The sequence below is a fragment of the Saimiri boliviensis genome, chromosome 2 (genome assembly GCF_048565385.1).
Source record: "Saimiri boliviensis isolate mSaiBol1 chromosome 2, mSaiBol1.pri, whole genome shotgun sequence".
NCBI classification, from domain to species: domain Eukaryota; kingdom Metazoa; phylum Chordata; class Mammalia; order Primates; family Cebidae; genus Saimiri; species Saimiri boliviensis.
In genome coordinates this window covers 187969312-187990983 of record NC_133450.1, presented here as the reverse complement: position 1 = coordinate 187990983, position 21672 = coordinate 187969312, and the positions used below count along the sequence as shown (strand labels likewise).

Below are 21672 nucleotides of genomic sequence, written 5' to 3'. Positions count from 1 at the left end.
CTCAGGACAGGCATTCGCCACCAAGCCCAGCTAATTTATTTTATTTTAATAGATATGAGGTCTTGCTATATTGCCCAGGCTGGTCTTGAAATCCTGAGCCCAAATGATCCTTCCAACTCAGTCTCCCAAAGTGTTGGGATTACAGGCATGAGCCACCATGCTTGGCCTGGAATCTTATTTTATTTATTTATTTTTTTTTTTTAAGACGGAGTTTCGCTCTTGTTACCCAGGCTGGAGTGCAATGGCACGATCTCGGCTCACCGCAACCTCTGCCTCCTGGGTTCAGGCAATTCTCCTGCCTCGACCTCCTAAGTAGCTGGGATTACAGGCACGCGCCACCATGCCCAGCTAAATTTTTGTATTTTTAGTAGAGACGGGGTTTCACCATGTTGACCAGGATGGTCTCAATCTCTTGACCTCGTGATCCACCCGCCTCGGCCTCCCAAAGTGCTGGGATTACAGGCGTGAGCCACCGCGCCCGGCCCCTGGAATCTTATTTTTTGAAGGGTATATGATAATGGGCACTGTTCCTAAGGTAATTAATAGAAAAAAAAAGCAGAACATATAACACTGTATTTTAGTATGATCTCAATTTTAACTCTTCAAGTATTTTTCTTACAGATCTATGAATAAGTGAGTATCTGGGAAATACCGGAAAATGATGGCCAAATATTAACTAACAGTTGTTTCCTCTGGGTGACGGGGTTACAGATAAGTCCTGTTTTCTAAATTATTCTTTTCAACATTATCCAACATTTCTATGATGACTGTGACTTTGAGCTTTAAAAATAATGGTATATGGGGCCAGGCGCGGTGGCTCAAGCCTGTAATCCCAGCACTTTGGGAGGCCGAGGCGGGTGGATCACGAAGTCAAGAGATTGAGACCATCCTGGTCAACATGGTGAAACCCCGTCTCTACTAAAAATACAAAAAATTAGCTGGGCATGGTGGCGCGTGCCTGTAATCTCAGCTACTCAGGAGGCTGAGGCAGGAGAATTGCCTGAACCCAGGAGGCGGAGGTTGCAGTGAGCCGAGATTGTGCCATTGCACTCCAGCCTGGGTAACAAGAGTGAAACTCCGTCTCAAAAAAAATAAAAATAATGGTATATGGAGACCACCTTGCCCACAGTAGAGGACAGATGAGAAAGGCTTCATCCTGAGGGCAGGGCAGGGAGGAAGCTGCTGCCATCACCCAGGCCCTCAGTGAGGCCTGAGCCAGCCGGGCAGTAGAGGGGAGGGTGGCCCTGAGAAACGCTGGGGAGATAGATATTGACACAAAATAACCTTTGGGAGATGATATAATATTTGGGATTACAATTAATCCCTGAACAACACGGGGGTGAGCGGTGCCAACTCTCCTCACAGTAAAAAAATCTATGTATAACTTTTGACTCCCCCGAATCTTAACTACTAATAGCTTACTGTTGACTGGAAGCCTTACCAGTAACATAAAAAGTCGATTAATACATAATTTGTATGTTATATGTTTTATACGCTGTATTCTTACAATAAGGCTAGAGAAAAGAGAATGTTATGAAGAAAATCATAAGGAGGAGAAAAATGTTTCCTATCTATTAAATGGAAGTGGATCATCATAAAGGTCTTCATCATTGTCAATGTCACATTGAGTAGACGGAGGAGGAGGAGGAAGAGGAGGGGCTGGTCTTGCTGTCTCTGGGTGGCAGTTCATCTGAGAGTTTTTTCAAATTGTAGCAAATGTCAAAAAAAAATCCCAATATATTTATTGAAAAATACGAGCATAAGTGAACTTGCACAGTTCAAATCCATGCTATTCAAGGGCCAATGGTATACATATGTAAAATAATATCTGGGAGAGATATCTGGGATTATAGAGTGAGGGAGGGAGAGTGAGGACTGTGGGTTGATCCTGGGTTTCTGGCTTATTTTGGGTGGAGTGAGACACTGAGGTGGGCAGGATGAGCGAAGTAGATGGGGAGAGTGGGAAGATGATGAATTTGTCTTCGACCTGCTGAGTTCGGGGTATTCATGGGGCAGCAAGAGGACAATGTGTTATGAGCAGATAGAAAATAAACAGTAACGACCTTTATATTTTTTACTTTGACCTATGTTCTTGATAAAAATTCCAGAAGATAAATCATAGCATAATGTGAAATAACTTCTGCTGCTTTATTTAAGGATGATTTTTAGTCTCTAAGCTGTGTCAAGTTGTTATTCTTTTTTGTGAACGGACAGGAAGGGGAGGGGAAGGAACAGGAATAAAGAAATTTGTAGACGCTCAGGTGCCTGACTAAATCCCTGACCTAATAAAGTCCCTCGCATGTACTCGGTGTCTGCCACCTTGCAAAGCAATTTACTTTAAGCTTTGATGAATCCAGGTTCTTACGGCAATCCTGGAAGGAGACACCCCATTTCACAGCCCAGATACCAGGCCTAGTGAAGCCGGGGCCGTGGGCCTGGAGCCTGTGGCATCCAAAGGGCAGAACTGCATGACCCGGTCTTCAGATTCTCTGTCCACTCTCTCTCCTCTGCCCACCTCACCTCAACAGCCCTCCTGGGGCAGGCCGAGGAACCTGGAGTCTCTGAAGCTCAGGTCACATGGCTGCCAAACCTGCAACTTTGTGTAGTTACAGAGTTTGAACTTTAAATTGGGCAGGGACCATGAGGTCCCTGGGGGCAGGGAGCAAACAGACTGTCTATTAGCAAGGGAGCAAGAGGCAGGTCCTGTGGCGGGTGATGGTGGGGTGAGGGGTGGGGACCTGGTCCATCCCAGCACTGTGCACTTGCTGGTAATGAACTCAGTACTTCCCAGACCTCAGTTCCCCTCACCTGGCTCCAGCTCCCTTACAAACATTCAGGCCATGGCCAGTAACTAGGAGGGACGTAAGGAGAATTCATCTGACACACTGCTTATTCTCATGAAATCATTTAAAACATTTCAAAGCCCAAATATTTGCTTGGGGACAGGAACAGGATGGTAATAACATCATCTACTGCTCACTGACTATTTACCATGTGCCAGGCTCTGTTCTAAGAGCTTCGCATGCTTCCTCTCACCGGATACTTAAAATAAGCCCACAAGGAAATACTGCCATCTTCATGCTACAGGTAAGGACGCTGAGGCTAAGAACGTTGTTAACAAGTGGAAGAGCTGGGGCTTGGACCCTGGTCCTGTCTGACTCCAGGGCCATCCTCATCTTCTCTCCACACAGCCAGGAAGCAGGAATTCCAGATCCAGGCATTTTGGGTAAATTGTAACTGAAGCTTTCTTCTTGTTGTGCCCCTTTCCTTTCTTTTAAAATAATTTGTGAAGCCTAAAATAAGTAGTAAGTGGTTAAAATTAGATTTGCCAGACGAGACTGATATGACATTTAGCTTGCAGAGTAACCCTGGGTCTATCAGACCTCAGACTGGAAGTTGCTAGAAACGTGAGGAAATGTTTCAGAGGTTACAGTGTACTGGAGATTGCCTCATTGGCTCCACTTCTCAGAAGGAGAAATCTGACCAAAGTCATACAGCAGAAGAGGAACGAAGGCCCCGATTCAAACCCGGGCCCCTTCCTCCCAGTCCAGGGCTCGCTGTAGGCATCACCCTGCCTCTCAAGATGTGTAAAACCAGGGAGTGAAACCAGACAATTGTTTTCAGAGACACTCCAGGTCCTGTGACTCTGTGACTCTGATCTTCCAGGCCATGACGGAGCTAGACACTGCGTGATACTGGCAGATGGCCACTAGAGTAGCTTTCTGAGTGTCGTAAGATGCCATTGCATCCACATGCAGAGGGGCTGCTCAGCAGTAATTCTGGTTCTCTTCCTTCCAGGCAAGTGGTAGGATGCCACAGGGCCAGTGGGCTATGGGCAGATATGACGAATGTCTCATGTGGCTCAGAGTAGTGAACTGGTACCAGAGGCTCCAGTGTGTCCTTCCCCATCTGTAACCCACAGGGTGGAGCCGCCATTGCCAGGGGCTCTGAGAACTGAGCCCCCTGAAAAGCCACAGTAGACATGTAGCATGAGAAATATACTTCTGTCATGCTGGCCACTAAAATGACGAGGTTGTATGTGACTGCAACATAACTTAGCCCATCCCACCTCACCCACCAAGGGAACACCAGCTACTCTCTGATGTCCCAGTCTGTGCCCATGTTGTAGGCAAAGCTGTTGGCAACCTGGCAACATGGCATTTTCTGGACATGGACGTATCTCTTTAGGGCCATAAGCCTATGGTTTCATGTGCTGGTTCTAATTTCCATGATCAGACTCTGAAGTTGTGAGGAAAACCCACCATGTTCCTGATGTAGCTCTTCAGAAAGAGCAGGTGTTACTGCAAGTAGGGGACTGGCACCCCCTGAAGCCTTTCTCCTAGCAATCACAGTAGCTGTACCATTCTGTTCCGGTGTGTGTGTTGGAGAGGGAAGGGGGAATTGATCTTGAGGCAAGACCTTGGGATCAGCACTCTTGTTTGCTTTTTTAGAGAACGGGTTTCACTCTGTTGCCCAGGCTGGAATGCAGTGGCATGATCGTAGCTCACTGTAACCTGGAACTCCTGGGGCTCAACTGCTCCTCCCACCTCAGCCTTCCGAGTAGCTGAGACCACGAGTGCAAACCACTGCACCTAAGATCAAGATTTTGGGCAGAACAACACTAGATCTCAATAAACAGTTCAACTCAAATAGCAATCACTGACACCTCCTGGCTACGGGTTACTGGAGGGTGACAGTGATGAAGGACACAGCCCTTTCACTGTAATAGCTCACAGTCTAGTCAGAGAGAGATATACAAAAAATGAACTATAATGAAGGCAGAATGAAATTAACCTCTGCTAACAGCTGTGTGACCGTCCTGTTGTCCGGGTGGTCAGTTTTGTGAAGCCATCTGAGAGAAGGCTGCCCAAGAGGGTGGTGTGTGGACTGAGCCTTGAAGGATGAGTAGAAAAGAAAGGCACTCCAGCCTGAAGAAATTGCCCAAGAAGAGGGACAGGACTGGAGCATGCAGGCTTTGTCTAAAAGACAGGGAGTGGTCTGGCGAGGCTGAAGCAGGTGCGCGTGAGGGATGTGGTGGAGGCGAGGCAGGAGAACCAGCCAGAGGCTGCACACAAAAGCCCTCAGATGCCTCTGCCATGCCCACTTGGTCTCATTGTTAGAGGCTTCAGTGATGAAGAAAAATGCCATCAGGTGGTTTTCCACCCTTCACCTGCTTGAAACCCCCACAGCTGTATCCAGTGTCAGAATTTGAGATGAACATAGTTCTTTCTGTAACAACACAACCATCAAAAACAAAGCTTTTATAGTTCTCTCCAGATTTCAGGTTTTACTTTGTCTATTACAACCCAGACTCAGAGAGAATCTCAGAGATCTAAAGCCTGGAGAGAGGAAGGGAGGTGTCCAAAGTCACCAAGTGAGTGAATGAATGACTGCAAACTCCACGAGGGCAGGAGCCAGGTCTGCCTCTGCTATACTCCCAGCACCTGGCCCAGGGACTAACACACAGTAGGTGCTCAATAACTATTTGCTGAATGAGTGAATGAATGAGGCTTGGCAATTCTTTACTTCTGCCAAATCTCACCAAGAAAAACCCTAACTATAGATGTTCACGTGGATAACAGTTAAGATTAGTTACTGACCGAGGTTACCCAAGTGCCCCTGTAGGTTCCTGAAACTGTCCTGTAAGAATCACCCTGATTCAGGGTAAAGGAAGGAAACTCTGCACAGGCTCTGGAGAAAGCTGGTGTCATGGAGGACCCTGGAGCCCTTGTCCAGGAGGTGGCTAGTACAGATGGAGCAGGCACCTGTAGCTGACAATGGATGTCATCCTCCATCCAGCCTCAGTAACATGTCATTGCACCCCCCAGGGCAGCACCTTCAGGTGCATGGTTCCTCTGAGCTACACAGCATCCCAGTCTTCAATAGAAAGCTGAGTCTGAGAGAGGTCAAGAGACTTGGGCAATATAACACGGGTAGTCTGAACTACAGCCAGGAGGCAAAGCTGGGTTTTGGAGTCGTGCATTCGCTCTCTGCTGGGTGCCTGCCATTGGCAGCACTTGCTGCATGAGGTGCTGGTAGGAAGGAGGCAGAGTCTGGCTCTTAAGGTGTAATACGGAAGACAGGTGCACCACACAGCACAGTGACACAGAGGGATGGCCAAGGGCAGAGGGAGCACAAGAAGGGAGCAGGTAACCACAAGGGGAAGAGGGTAAGAAAAGGAGATGGTGCTGCGCAGGGCTCTAGAGAATGAGCGGAACACCTGCTGTGGTCTGCATTTCCACGGCTCACAGTAGCGATACATTCACAGGACACAGTCGGTGTCCAAAAAAAGGGGCTCAGAACACAGTTCTACACAAGCACTTGGCACCCACATGACAGGAATGTCACTCAAGCAGCACGGCCACAAATCGTTGACAGCAGCTCAGGCCCTGCATCCTCCCATGCTGGGAGACTCCCTGAAGAGCAGGCACCTGCCATCCATGAGGAGGTGTCTCTCTACGATGGTTAACCCAAAACCGCACAAGGTATGAGGAGAGCAGGCCTCTGGGTGAACTCACACACTCACACCCAAGGAAGAGGCACACATGCTCAAGTCCAGAATTGACAGTGGTGCTGCCCAGACCCACCATCCTGCTGTCATTCTTTGTGTGTGTGTGTGTGTGTGTGTGTGTGTGTGTGTGCGTTTTTTAATAGTATCATTCATTTGTACAGAGAAATCACTTGGATGGATCTATTTACAGTCTTTTCTGATTATCATTTCCACTGGCCAAATATATTTCACAGAATAGTCAACACTGACTTGAATTGATCACCATCATAATCGGGTTTTTACTCCTCCCTCCCCCCTTTCAAAAGATGATGATCCCATTTTAACAGAAACATTTGTAAAAAAAAAAAGATTCACCAGTCGTTTTCCACCTTATGAATAAATCCACCAAAATTGATCTAATATGGTCAAATTTTCAACACATTTCATTGTTTCTTTTCAAACATTATTTGCAGGTATTGCAAACCAAGGCAAATAAGTCCACATCCCCTCGAGCCTTCTACAACTTACTACACACCCTCAAGGTAAGCTTCTCCTATCTCCTTTCACACTTGTGAAATGTCTGGCACAACCAGACATTTTACATGAAGACAAAACTACTCTCTTTTCCTTTCTTTTTCTTTTAACTCACTACCAATCACCTTCCCTCTTGCTTTTCAGACAACACTAAAACTTTCAACAAAATCTTTGAAGTGGTTTTCTTGCAGCAGTCTAGAATATACCAAGTCACTTCATGGGTCTTTACCCTGAAATGCTACACGTTAAAAAAAAAACAGTATGGGGATGGGAGGGAGGACACGCCTCCATCTCGGACAAAGGTGCAGAGCTGGGAAAAGAGATGGTTTGTTCAGGAAAGGGTTAGCCCTGCAGCCCAACAAATGGTGGATATAATGAAACAGGAGGAATAAAAGAAAAAAGAAATCTAGCCCAGGACAGACAGGGATCCATTGCTGTCACGAAGCGATGTCCTCACAACCAATCCAGGAGCAAAGGGCCAGAGGTGAGAGGTGGATTATATCTTCTGAATGATAAAAGTTCACACTCAGCTCCTATTTCTCCTTCAGACCAGGGGCCACCTGGCCATAAGACAATTCTCCAGTCCTAACAAGACTACTGTGCTTTGGGGACATCTAGGCTTCCTCCTAGGAATACACGATGCTGGCCTTTCCCAAGGAGAAGTGAGAGCAGCTGTGCACAGTGATGGAGGTCACCTGGGAGAGACCACAGCCTCGCCCACTGCTCCCTTTGCAAAGCTGGTCGTGACTGACCACATCACTAGATTCGCGCCTGGCTTCCCTCGTCATGTGACATCATTCATTGTCAGTATCATTTCTCCTACAATGCAATATGGAGGCCAGAAAGTAAGTCACTTGGCTTTCATGACCAGAGTTCAACCCTGTGACCAGTAACTCTATTGAGACATGTGTGTTCTTACATGCCGTTTTTAAAAAAAATTAATGGTGCATGATTCCTTAAGGAGAGATGACCAGAAATCAAGCTTCCTATGGGGCTGAAATATTTGACCTTCATGGCCCAAAGGAACACCAGGTGAGCACCATCCCTCACCCACCTGCCTTCCAGAGCTCATCTCACCTGACTCAGGGAATGGGGCAGCGCCTGACAGGTGTGGAATCCTTTTGTCCACCTATTTTCCTTACTGCTGTAGCCCCAGCCCGATACCTAGCACAGAGTAGGTACTCAATGAATATTTAGTGAATAAATCTGAAATACCATGGGCATAATTTGGTTATATGAACCACAATGTAGAAAAGATGCTTCCAGTTAATGGCCAAGAACACTCTGGATTCCAAAAGACCATTTTAAACATGAATCCTTCTCTGTTGTCTCCTCTGACCCTGCCCTCAGGAGAGGAGAGGAGCCTCAGGGACTAGAATGTGCCCCATCCTTCCCCCAGTGACGGCAGCAGAACCGCAGAGCTGAGAAGGCCAGCTTACAGATCTGAAGTCCAACTCCCTCATTATACAGATGGTGAAACTAAATTCCAGAGAGGGAGGCTGACCTGCTGCAGGCCAGACATCCAGGTCACTAGGCTCCCAGGCCAGTTGGAGCTTTTTCCAAAAAGCTGGGTGGTCCAGATGGAAAAGGAGAGAGAATGAGAAGAAGGGAGGAAACCAGACAGCTGTGACGGAGTATGTCCTGCTGGGGCTACATAAGCACCGTAACCTGGAGGTGGTCCTGTTTGTGCTCTGCCTGGGTGTGTACTCCATGAATGTGCTGGGGAACGCCCTCCTCATAGGACTGAACGTGCTGCACCCTTGCCTGCATAACCCCATGTACTTCTTCCTGAGCAACCTCTCCCTCATGGACATCTGTGGCACCTCCTCCTTTGTGCCTCTCATGCTAGTCAACTTCCTGGAAGCCCAGAGGACCATCTCCTTCCCTGGCTGTGCCCTGCAGATGTACCTGACCCTGGTGCTGGGATCAACGGAGTGCCTGCTCCTGGCCATGATGGCATATGACCATTATGTGGCTATCTGCCAACCACTTAGGTACCAAGAGCTCATGAGCAGACAGACCTGTATGCGGATGGCAGTGCTGAGCTGGGGGACAGGCTTTGCCAATTCACTGCTACAGTCCGTCCTTGTCTGGCGCCTCCCCTTCTGTGGCCACAATGTCATCAACCACTTCTTCTGTGAGATCTTGGCAGTGCTAAAACTGGCCTGTGGGGACATCTCCCTCAATGCGCTGGCATTAATGGTGGCCACAGCTGTCCTGACACTGCCCCCCTTCTTGCTCATCTGTCTATCTTACCTTTTCATCCTGGCTACCATCCTTAGGGTACCCTCTGCTGCAGGCCGACACAAAGCCTTCTCTTCCTGCTCAGCCCACCTCACAGTGGTGGTGGTGTTTTACGGGACCATCTCCTTCATGTACTTCAAGCCCAAGGCCAAGGACACCAATGTGGATAAGATTGTCGCATTTCTATGGGGTTGTGACGCCCTCACTGAACCCCATCATCTACAGTCTGAGGAACGCAGAGGTGAAGGCTGCTGTCCTAGCTCTGCTGAGAGGAGGTCTGCTCTCCAGGAAAGCCTCCCACTGCTACTGTTGCCCTCTGCCTGTCCACCGGCATAGGCTAGGTTTTGCTGTGGTCATGACCTTCAGAGGCTTAAAACCATTAAAGTTTGTTTCTTGCTTCTGCTGCAGGTCCACAGAGGCTGGTGGGGCTTCTGCTCCACATCGTGGTCCTCACCCCTCTGGGACTCAGGATGACAAAGTAGCTACCATTGGGAACACTGCTGGTCACCATGACAAAAGGGAAAGTAACAAAGCCTGCACTGACTCTTAAAGCTTCTACTCAGAAGTGGCTGTGTTGCTTCCACCTACGTTACAATGGCAACAGGAAAGCACAGAACCACACTACTGTTAAGAGGGAGAAGCACGATACCGTGTGTCTGGATGGAAAAAGAGAGGCACAGAGAGATTTGTGAATGGCCTGATGACTACCACACCAGCTGACAGTGCCAACCCAAGAGCTACTGGAGATTTGGCTTTCTATATCTTGACCATCCATCCTTCATGGGCTGCTGCCAGGTTAATCGTCCCAAGAAAGCTCTGGTTAGCTCACCTGTGGTGGCTTTGTACTGGGTCAGCCAAACTAGGTTAGAGGCTCTGGGTTAGGGTTGGCCACAGAGAAGTTTGCATGAGATTTGGAAGGCAAAAGTGGGCCAGGCATGGTGCTCACGCCTGTAATCCCAGCACTTTGGGAGGCGGAGGTTGGCAGATCACCTGAGGCCAGTAGTTTGAGACCAGCCTGGGCAACATGATGAAACCCTGCCTCTACCAAAAATACAAAAACTTAGCTGGGTGTGGTGGTGTGCCTGTAGTCCCAGCTACTAGGGAGGATCACTTGAACCCAGGAGGTGGAGGCTGCAGTGAGCTGATGGTGCCACTGCATCCCAGCCTGGATGATAGAGCAAGACTCCATCTCAAAAAAAAAGACAAAAAAAAGAACTGCAGCAGACACAGTGGGGGCACTCACATGTCACTAATCTGCTGGCTCCCCTTGTTAGCACATCCCATCCAGTCCCCACCAAGTCACCTCCTTCCACTGTGCTGAGTGCTGGGCCAAGTGCAAGCTCCATGGCAAAGATGCCAGCTTCTCCTGCAGGTCGCCACAGTCAGTGAGATTGAAGGCACAAGAGCCAGGCACAGGTTCCAGTTTGTCCTCCCAGATTCTAGTGTGCCCTTACTGTCCCTCACTTCACACTCAGCCTTCTTTCCTAACTGCTGGCCCAGTGAGCTGTAGTAGCTTCAGGCCCAACACCAAATGCAGAGGTAACAGCTTTGCACAGATTTCTCCAACTGCTCCCATGGCTGTAAAGGTTTCATCTTTTTTTTTTTTTTTTTTTTTTTTTTTTTTGAGACGGAGTTTCGCTCTTGTTACCCAGGCTGGAGTGCAATGGCGCAATCTCGGCTCACCGCAACCTCCGCCTCCTGGGTTCAGGCAATTCTCCTGCCTCAGCCTCCTGAGTAGCTGGGATTACAGGCACGCGCCACCATGCCCAGCTAATTTTTTGTATTTTTAGTAGAGACGGGGTTTCACCGTGTTGACCAGGATGGTCTCGATCTCTCGACCTCATGATCCACCCGCCTCGGCCTCCCAAAGTGCTGGGATTACAGGCTTGAGCCACCGCGCCCAGCAGATCTCATCTTTTTATCATTCGTAGCGGTTCTGTTATTTTGGTCAAACCTGGATTGATTCATCACTCTTCTGATCAAGGACTTTTGACAGCTCCCATTACCATTAACTCCAAATTCTTCAGCTGAGTCCTCAAAGCCCTCCAGAATCTGCCCCTACCTGCTTCTTCAGCCTGATTTTCCACTACACCCTTCACACGACTGTCCCCTCGCTACATTATCTGTCCTGCCCTACCCTCATGTGTTTGCACCCTTGCACGTATTGTGCTGTTCTCTGATAATACCTGGGACTAGTTTCCAAAGCTAGGTTAAACACCATCTCTTTCACACATCCTTTCCCATTGCACTTTGAGACTGTTCTCTTTACATCCTACAGCACTTCGTCAGGATCTCCCACTTCACACCTGCCCATCTAACTCAAATTCATGACACTTCACCACCGCGTGAGCTCCTTCAGAGCAGGATTCAGTCGCATTTGGCTCATCTCTGTGCTCACACAGCACATTCCCTATGGAAAGTTTGCAGGACTGAACTGTCACTCAGAAGCCTTCAGAACATCAGCATGTGGGGATTGAGCCCTGTGCTGCTCAACATGCTCCAGGCAGCTGCAGGTGCTCAGGGGTCTTAGTCCAGTTGCGTGTACAGATAAGTGCCAGGGTGCAGCACTATCTGCCAGCCACGGCCCTGTATTCAAGGCAAGGAGGGGCTGTTTGAATCTTGGGATCTCCCCCACTGAGACAAGTCAGGAGACAACCAAGGATCCCCATTTTGGAAGCCTGGAGACAGGCCTGGTTCAGCTGCTAGGTCCAGCACTGTGATATTGCTGGCCCCCTTTCCCCCAGGAATCCCACATACACATCAAACTGTCCAAAGTGGAACTCATCATCCCCCCATCCAAAGTGGTGTCACCATCTCAGGGAATGGCACCACCCCCCGTCAGAATATAACCATCATCCTAGGCTCTCTCATACCTCACCACCCCACATATCCAATCAGTCACCAAGTCCTATAGAGTTCACTCCTAAGAGCTCTTAAATCAGTCCTCTCCTTTCCACCTACATCACGTTAAGAAGGCTTCACCATTTCTCCCCCAAATGTTCCATTAGCCGTGTCACTGCACTTCATCCTCCAAGGTCTCCCCAAAATCCATCCTCTGCCACAGCCATCAAAACCCCAATCTGATCATGTTACTCTCCTGCTTAAATCTCTCCAATGGCTCCTCATTTCCCATGGAATAAAGACCCAACCTCCACTTATCTATCCAACCACATCACTGGCCCCTTACCTGCCCCACCCTACTCTACACACGAAAGCATGTGCACATGCACTGGCCCAGGCACACTGAACTATTCAGGGCCCGGAGTAAATATGTGTTTCCTGCCTCTGAATTCCCCCTTGCTGTTCCCTCCCCATGTCCAAACACTTGGTGACCTTAAGCTAACATATATTGGACTACATCACATACCAGGCTAGGCACTACCCAAGTATTCTAGGAGCTTTACTGACTGAGAACTACATGGAATGATGAAAATCTCAGGGGAGGGATACCATATGGACACTGGTGACCACAAAGAACACTCTCCCAATACCTTGGCATCATGGCAACTCAGCTAATCCTGGTTCAAATGCCCCTCTTCTAGGAAGCCCCTTATGACCCCTGCACCCCAGCTCTGTCTCCCACTTCAGAGCCTTCTGTACTCTGCTGATTCTGTCCAGAATCCCAGCTATTTGGGTTCAAGAATCCCAGTGACCTGGCTCCACACATCTTAATGTGGTATTTCTGATGTAGGAAGACACCGAGCTCACATCCCCTCCCTGCTTCTCACTACTCACATGGCCACATGAGTAGTCATTCTCTGCTGAGTGACCATTCTCTGCTCAGTGCCCCATGGAAGAAATGTGATTGCAGAAGGCAAACAACAAAGGCATGGTTTCCTGGCTTTTGGGCTTCCAAAGCGTAGGTCCTGAAGGGAACAGAAAAGGCTTAAGGCATAGATAAAAGATTCAGGAGAAAACATAAGTAAAAGTAAGGCTTCCTCACCTCCAATAGTAACAAAAGGAGGAGCAAGGAGAGAGGAGAGGAACTACTGACACAGAGGGTTCCAAAAGGGAGGGTCCCTCAGCCCCACACCCCAGGCCAAGATAGATCTGCAGGTTTTAAAAGAGGCAGCAACTCATGCCTTGTCTGTCAAAACCCAGAGCAGAAACAGCTTCAAGGTGTGTCTGCATAGCCAAGGACTTAGACCACTTCACAGGTCTCCATATATGGCACAGAAGTGGCAGAGAGAACCTTAGGACTAAAAGGGTTATGCAAATAGGAACAAGAAATCTCTCTGCATCCTAGATGAACTGTCTGGACCTCTGACTGGGACCAGATGGAATGACGGCAATCTCGGGGGACGGATGAAGTATGGACATCGGTGATCAGGCAGAACCCTCTCCCAAACTCTGGGCATTATGTAAGACCCTCAGAACTCAGCTATGACCCTCATGGAAAGAGAAGGAATCCCAAATGGACAAAAGATCTTTTCTGGCCCTCAGGGAAAATGGGGGCTCAAAACAGAAATTACATTCTTGTGATATTTCTTGCATACTTGAGATATGCACCTGCTATTACAATTTCCTGGGACCTTGGCTTCCTTCTGTGTTGGGTGTGGGTGTCATAAGGAAAGTCTGTCTCACTGGTTTAAATCATCTCATTGTACGCACATGCGCGCGCGCACACACACACACACACACACACACACCTCTCAGCTACTGCAGACTGGGCTCAATAGGAATTGCGGAATAGGCATTAGAAAGTGTTTAGAAATGAACGCAGGGGCCAGATGAGAGGGATGAGACTATATATGGTGTGACAAAAGTCTCCGGCAGTAGCTCCCAGCAGCTTATTCAGGCCAGGCTCCCATTAGCCCTGCTGATTCTCTGAAGGTCCCTCTTTCCCCCTTTCCCCACACCGCTGACCCCAGGGGAAAAAAAGGCACAGAACCATTCTTCATTCATTGGAGACACACAGACTCCACCTGTATCAACCGAGGATACCAGCCACCCAGCCAGCCCCAGTCCCAGCTCCATCCATCCTGCAATCCCTCCTCCCCAGCACAGCTCAGCCCAGATGCTGCCTCTGGGAAGGAAGCCTGAGGCCAGAGTTGCTGAGCCTCTCGGAAAATCTGGAAATTTGATTTCCCCAAGATAGACTTCACTTCCTCTGGAATGATTCCATGTTCCTGACAGGACTTTGAAGGAATCCATGTCTCAGGAAGGCTCCACAGCCCAGAAAGGGCTCTACACCTGCAGGAGGGACTCCTTAGTCCTGAGGGGCTCTGCGTCTGCTTAGGCTCCAGTCCTTAAGAAGCATTCCATGAAGCAGGGGGACTCCAGGCCCTGAGGAAGTTGTCCATGTCCTGGGAAGAGCTCCAGTTACCTGGAAGAGTTCTGTGTCCTTGAGAAAGACTCCATGTCCTCAAGAAATACAGCCTGTCTTCTTTTTAGAGGGCTCCATGCCCCCAGGAAGAACTCTAGAAAGCGTTCACATCCCCCCAGGGCCAGGTCCAAAGCCCCTCTCAGCTGGCACAGATGCTGCTGACAGTGGCCCCTCCTGGGCCCACGAGACCGAGCTCCTCCTGCTCGTTGATGCATAGCTGGTAACCACAGCCCCGGGCCCGGGCTCCAGACGGGACCCGGTGGTCAGTCTTGGCACGAGGGGGCAGCAGGAAGCCCACACTGCCCGCAATGAGCATATGCCAAATGCTGTGAATGTAGAAGTAGTTGTCCCGGGTCTCCACAAAAGCATAAAGCAGGACAGCGCTGCCTGCAATGAGGCTGCCCGGGCACAAGTAGAAAAGCCAGCGGCGCCATGTGGGTGGGTAGCAGTGCCGGCGGCGGACGCTGCGTACTGTCTAGGGGAGACAGAGAAGTGGGGCTCAGGAATGCCAAGCCCTATAACCCAAGCCAGAGCTGGTCACTCTCAGGTTTCCTCTGAGCCCTGGTTGTAACCTAAAGACACCTGCCAAGACTGGAGTGGACACTGCCAGCAGCAGGTGATAACGAGAGAGCCAAGCCCACCTCAAACTGGGGACCAGATACCTGGGGCCCGGCGCCCAAGTCCTGCTGGAACCCTCCCCCGACATTCCTCCCCACCCTTACCCAGGCTGTGGCCAAGATCCCCAGGGCAAAGAGACTGGGTCCAAGCAGGTTCCAGAGTCCGTGTCGGTCAAGCTGCAGAGCCATGGACAGCAGCATAGCGCCCAGCAAATACAGCACCTAGAGAAAGAGGACTCCAGGGCTGGGCTAGGGCCAGGTGACAGACAGCAGTCCAGGGGCTGGGTCAGAATGACAAGAGGCACTTGGACATGCCCCCAGGGAGAGGTCAGGAGTGGATTTCAACTAGACCTGGCCATGGTTGTGCCCCAGGGCCCACTCTGGACTGACCTGCTTGACCACGGGCTGTAAACGAGCCATGGCAATGACAGTGACCCACACGGACATTAAGGAGCCCAGGAAATCACAGAACTGCAGCACATCGTAGTCCATGATGCAGAAAACCACGATGCCTGGCTGGTCACAGGCATGATAGAACTGAAGGAAGAAATGACAGGCATTGAAAGAACTTGAGGCAGAGGTCCAGGTCTACAAAACTGGAGGAGGTAGGCCCAAGCAGGACGGCAATGCTGCTTGGTGTGCTGCTGTCAGAGAAGCAGAAGTGAGAGGTCACAGGTGAGATCTGGGGAATGCCTGACTCCCCAAATCCTGAGAAGAACATGGTAGGGAGGTCCAGTCTGCTTCATAGTATGTATCTGGCAGCCACGACCCTGGTCCTGACTTTCCTAATCGTCCTGCTTCTGGAAGGTACTGTGGAGAGTGCCCTGCCAGGGGGTTCAGATATCTTCAAGCTGAGGCCAATCCTGTCCTTGTTTCCTCATGCTCACCATGGATCCCACCTATAATCCCCATCCCTGCCCAATCTCTGGACTAACTCAGAGCCCAAATCTCCCTGCTATGTCCCAGTTTCCCCTGATAGCTCAGACTCTGAGCTGGGCTTCACTTTCAGGACTTCTACCAACTGGCCCTCTTCATCCCCTCCCAACCAATGTAGGGAATGTGTGGCAGGTAAGAAAAAAGGCAGTCTCTAAGGCCATGGAGGGAAGCATGGCACTTTATACCATGGGGAATAACATGGAGAGGGGACACTGTCCACCCATCTCATACTCTGGAGAACATAGCGAAAAGTGGGCTACTGAGGAGGTTCAAAGGGGATGGCAGGGAACAGAAATGGAACTGGATCAAACTCGACTGGGCATCCTAATCAGGAACCAACCAAAGTCTGCTATTAGCAACCCATGTTCAGACTCTCTGGACAATGCCATGGCTTCCAGCATCCTGTGTTCCCTTATTTGTGAAAAAAGTTTTCTAGGAATAACTGTTTATTGGTAGAGATGCCACCCAAAGAACTGGAAAACATATTCCAAAGATGTCATCCATGTAGGGTCAGCTGCATAAATTACTTCAACAGACAAATTTGGAAAGGGGGAAGCCAGGATCTCAGAAAAAGAAAACAAAATGAAGAAGAAAACCTGGACTATGAATTGTATTGGGAAAATTTGGGTTTAGTTCCTTTAAATTTTAAGCTGCAAGACTCAAACTTGTATATCTATCTTCTTTCTTTTGCTTCACTTTGGAGGTAAAGAATTTTGTTCCTGTAAGAAGAGACTGCCTGAGGATGAACATGTTTTAAGTGGGTGTTCCAGGCTTTCGAAAGGGCTTGTTATTTTGGAGACATGGTTCCCTTTTAATATATTGTTACACTAAAAAAGTGAGTTATCACTGGGATATTTTCAGAGGCATTTCATATAGGTCCATATCAACATTAGAATTTTTTAAGGTTGGGTGCAGTGGCTCACGCCTGTTAATCCCAGCACTTTGGGAGGATGAGGTGGGCAGATCACCTGAGTCCAGGAGTTCGAGACTAGCCTAGGCAACATGGTGAAACCCTCATCTCTACGAAAAATACAAGAACTAGCTGGGCATGATGGCATATGCCTGTAATCCCAGCTACCTGGTAGGGAGCACAGGGTTGAGGGGAGCAGAAGGGGCTGAGGTGGGAGGATTGAGCCCAGAAGGTCAAGACTGCAGTGAGCTGTGATCACACCACTGCACTCCACCTGGGTGACAGAACAAGACTCTCAAAAGTAAATAAAAATGGTTAATTAATGTTTGAATGTCCTTAAGATATTTATTTTTCAACTATTTATCTCATATGTGCTGATTCACTGGGAGTTAATTTAGTTCCTAAATAAATTAATGTCTTGGTCTTTTTCTATTTTAGCTACAGGACATTGATTATTCTCTTACCAGACGTAAGTACTATAGGCCACTAAGTTACCCAATACTGTTTTATGACTTTGATTTGATTTTAAAGCACTAATTTTACATCCAGGCTCCATATGCTTCACTTTCAAGTATATAGAAAGAAATGCCCACAAGTTTCTGGAAGAGGGATTTGTACTAAATTTCAGATAAAGGTGGTTATGTATCAGCAGAGGAAAAAAAGCAAAGCTGAATCACTAAGCACTGAAGACACATCTAGGGGAATAACTGAGGACTTTCTCCTAGGAATTTGTCTGCACTAAAAGAAGAATAAAGAAAAATGGAGATATCTCCAGAGTGGAGAGGATTTGAAGAAATCATCTAATACTTTACAACTGATTATTTTCCAGGTATACTAAAAGGTCAAAGAGATTGTTTAAGGTTGTGAACAGTCCATAGGGGTAGGGTTAAATTAAAATTGTAGTGAAGGAATTAGTCCACCAAAAATTGTGGACTAATTTTTAGATTGGCATTCCTTTTGTCAACAGTAATAAAAAGTAGAAGTGACACAGAAAAAATCAGGGAATTTGAGAAAAAATTTAGACTACAAACTGGCTTCTATTAATATAATTCTAATCTAAGCTGACAACTTTCTCAGCTTTGGACATTATTTATGAAGCAATGTAGGGAAATTATCCTAAAATTATTTTTTTCTGTGGAATTTTACATTTTTATAACAGTGTATCTAATGCTCCAAAATGGGCTATCCAGGCATTAAAGAATGTAGACTATAAATGCAAACATAGTTAATCCATGCCACGATTGGGATATAATGACTTGCTGTTACTCCCTTATTTCCTGTTTTCTGCTTTCATTTTCTCTTGGAAACAGTTACGGGATTTTGCCAAGGGACACTGAGAATGACCTGGGATGGTCCAAGGGACATAAGTGGTAATGAGAAGGTGGGCTTGCAGCCAGTATGTTGGCAATCAGCAAGGACACCTGCACAGCCCCAGAATGCCAGCTGTGTCTGGGTCTTCTAGGATCTGATTATAAGGATTCAAGTAGCACTGTGCCGGATACACAGCTTGAACAGTATGGCTTCAAGTTGCACAACTAAAATGTCTGATATCTTTGCCCTGACGGTTTCTTATATTTGGCTTGGTTGTATTTTCCGATCTTTTGACTGGCTCTCCTAAGAATTTGGCGAGAACTACTACACTGAGGCCATGTTTTTTTTCTATATACTCCAGGACTCAGGAGAAAATGAAGTCAGGTTAAAAGTGTATCAATGCGGCCGGGCACGGTGGCTCAAGCCTGTAATCCCAGCACTTTGGGAGGCCGAGGCGGGTGGATCACGAGGTCAAGAGATCAAGACCATCCTGGTCAACATGGTGAAACCCCGTCTCTACTAAAAATACAAAAAATTAGCTGGGCATGGTGGCACGTGCCTGTAATCCCAGCTACTCAGGAGGCTGAGGCAGGAGAATTGCCTGAACCCAGGGGGCGGAGGTTGCGGTGAGCCGAGATCGTGCCATTGCACTCCAGCCTGGGTAACAAGAGCGAAACTCCGTCTCAAAAAAAAAAAAAAAAAAAGGGTATCAATGATCAATGCATGCTCACTGCCCTGGTGTGAGGGCAGCAATACAGTTCATCTGCTACATGTGAGGGATCTGGAGTCAGGCCCACCCAGATTCTAAGGCAGATACTCACCATGTACCTGAGGCAAAATATTTTACTTTCCCTTATCTATGAAAAAGGATGACAAAAATAAAAGCATGTATCAATTATTACAGTGCCTTTGTGAGGATTAAATTAGCAGTGTCTGAAACACAGCACATATTCAGTATATGTCATTTTGTTGTAATTATTATCTGAATTGTTCGCCTATATAAAAAAATCAAGTCCTAAGTTTGTGGCCTGTTTTTGTTTTTTCAAAACATATTTACATCTGTAAACTCCTGAACTATAAACCTACTGGCTGCTCCTATGTCCCAAATAAGAATGGATTACTGCTTCCAAGTGTAGACTGTCATGGACTATTTGAAGACAAGGAAGATGACTGTCATCTCCTGTCCTAGCACTGACAACTGAAATTTGACCAATGGGTCCTTAAATGGACACTGCTGCAGAATGAAATAAGTCTAAGTAAAAGAATGGCAAGGTGGGACCACAGGGAACCTGCAGGGAAGAGAGGAAACAGAGCTTGATGTTCTGGCCCATGTGGAAAAGAACAGGAGTTAGTGCAGGACTTTAAGCAACACCTCAAAGCCAGTAGGTTTTCCTTACTGCCTTAAGAAAGTAGGAGCTTTTCATGTGGTACCAGGCACGTGAGGCTCTCCCAGTGCTCCTGCTACAGATTGATTGCCACTATATCCAGATAAGGAAGGGTCATCTAGCACTGAACACTCTGGAGCCAATAAGGATGTATGTGTCAAGTCCAGAGAGTGAATATGCTCTCCCTATATGCTCCTGACACACTTAGGCATGCTTACTAATTATGAATCACATTCGATCTGCATGTAGCGAGAGTGGGCTGGTGGAACAGCTGTTGCTGGAGGATTTGGTGAGCCACAGTAGAAAGGGCATCTGGCAATACGAAAGAGAAACAGTGTCTAATATAAAAATAGAATGAGGCACTGTGGGAGCAGGCCTAAAAGGGGGCCAATCAAGCAAAACTGGAGTATGTGCTTCTCACCCAGCTTAAAGGGCCAAGATCTCACTCTCTGCAGCCTGGTTGCAGCCTGTTCTTCCTCATCTCTAGATGAATCTCCAGGAGGACTCAACCGTTCAGTTTCAGCACATTTTCCCTTGTTTTCTCCCAGATGATAAGTATGATTTTTCTAATTTAGACATATGTCTGACCTAGTAATGCTGGACGCCAGGAAGGCCTGTCTTAGTTTCTCTGCTATCTTTGTTATCAAGGCCTGAGGAGAGTCTGAAACCATTTAAGAGTTTTTGCAGTGCTCACATGTATGTCACATGGTGCCAAGAGCCTAGAGATGCGTTGAAAAGATTCCTAGATGCGACACTTCAGGGGTAAAAAGTAGACAAAAGTCTACTTGGGGGTTAAGTCACATTAGCAGACTCACTTCCCTACCTTTCCGTATAGTTTCCGGACGCTTGCTTATAACATCAACTTTTCTGATTATGGAGGAGTGGGGAAAACACAAGAAAGATTGTGAAGATTCTGCAATGGTAATGGAAAGGTTTAAAACTATATTAATCTTCATCAAAATGCACTCCTTTGAGCTGGGATGTGATACAATACTGCCACTTCGGACAATGCCTCAGGACATAGTTGAGTCTGTAAAGCTTCTCAAGACTCTGAGAGTCAGATTGTCCTATAATTACCCAATAGACATCCCCTCTATCTTTCCAAAGTTCCCCTGAGAAACCAAGGTGGCATGGTGACTGAATAACGACACCATTTCAGACCACAGGAACGAACGTAACAACGTGTAAGTCCCCAGTGCGATGGAGAAGGGGAGCTCCCAGCTAGCCCTCACATCATGGAAGAATGTGGTGAAGATAAAGTCACTCCGTGCAGAGGTACGGAGGGAAAGTATAGATGTCCTGCCCCCATACGGAGAACGTGGTGACTGTGTAGACACAAATCCATACTGTAGACCAGTTTCTTGGCCCATGTGTTGAGTAAAGGTGCCCTCAGGGTGGACAGAGTGTGGAACAGCTGGAAGCCCACACTTACTATATTAAGTTGCAAACAGTTTTGTTCATTTACTCCAATGTGCCTTACAAAAATGACCATTTTCTACGCATGATAGGTTGGGAAGCACTGCTGTCTGTCTGTAGAAGACACAGCGAAGGCACAGACTTTCCCAAATCCTTGAAGAACCTGGTGGAAATATAGATTGTGACCCACCACCCTGCACAAGCACCCACTGGTAAGATGCAGCCCCCACCGCATACCGTGGAGAAGAACATGGTGAAGGTGTAGACGGCAGCTTCCAGCACATATCGACTCCGAATGGCCAGGACCACAGGTGGCAGAAACATGAGGTTGCTCAGGCAGAGCAGGAGTGTGGACAGCAGCTGGAATCCATAGGTGAGCGCATCCGCACTGTCGGTGCAGCCCCAGCCTCTCCACCCTGCGGGTGCGGAGGACACAGAGTGGAAGAGGACAGACGACAGCCATGGGCCTACGCCACTGCCCGCGAAGGGTGGTCTCACCCCGG

The 21672-nt window shown here is 47.9% G+C and overlaps 1 protein-coding gene across 9 annotated transcripts in view; it reads right to left on the bottom strand.

Moving 5' to 3' along the window:
• Positions 1-21672, bottom strand: part of TMEM8B (transmembrane protein 8B) — a 96952-nt gene that overhangs the window by 46033 nt on the left and 29247 nt on the right. For 5 of the 9 annotated variants that reach the window (XM_074395038.1, XM_010331672.3, XM_039474719.2 and 2 more), the window contains 4 exons: positions 21407-21585; positions 15602-15748; positions 15317-15433; positions 14000-15065 (listed from right to left, as the gene is read on the bottom strand). In XM_074395038.1, coding sequence (XP_074251139.1) covers positions 14700-15065; positions 15317-15433; positions 15602-15748; positions 21407-21585 — 809 coding nt within the window. In that variant the 3' untranslated portion in view covers positions 14000-14699. Of the gene's footprint in view, positions 1-6629; positions 15070-15316; positions 15434-15601; positions 15749-21406; positions 21586-21672 lie in introns of those variants that run through there. The other 4 variants (XM_039474722.2, XM_003943786.4, XM_039474721.2 and 1 more) reach the window with 4 other exon arrangements.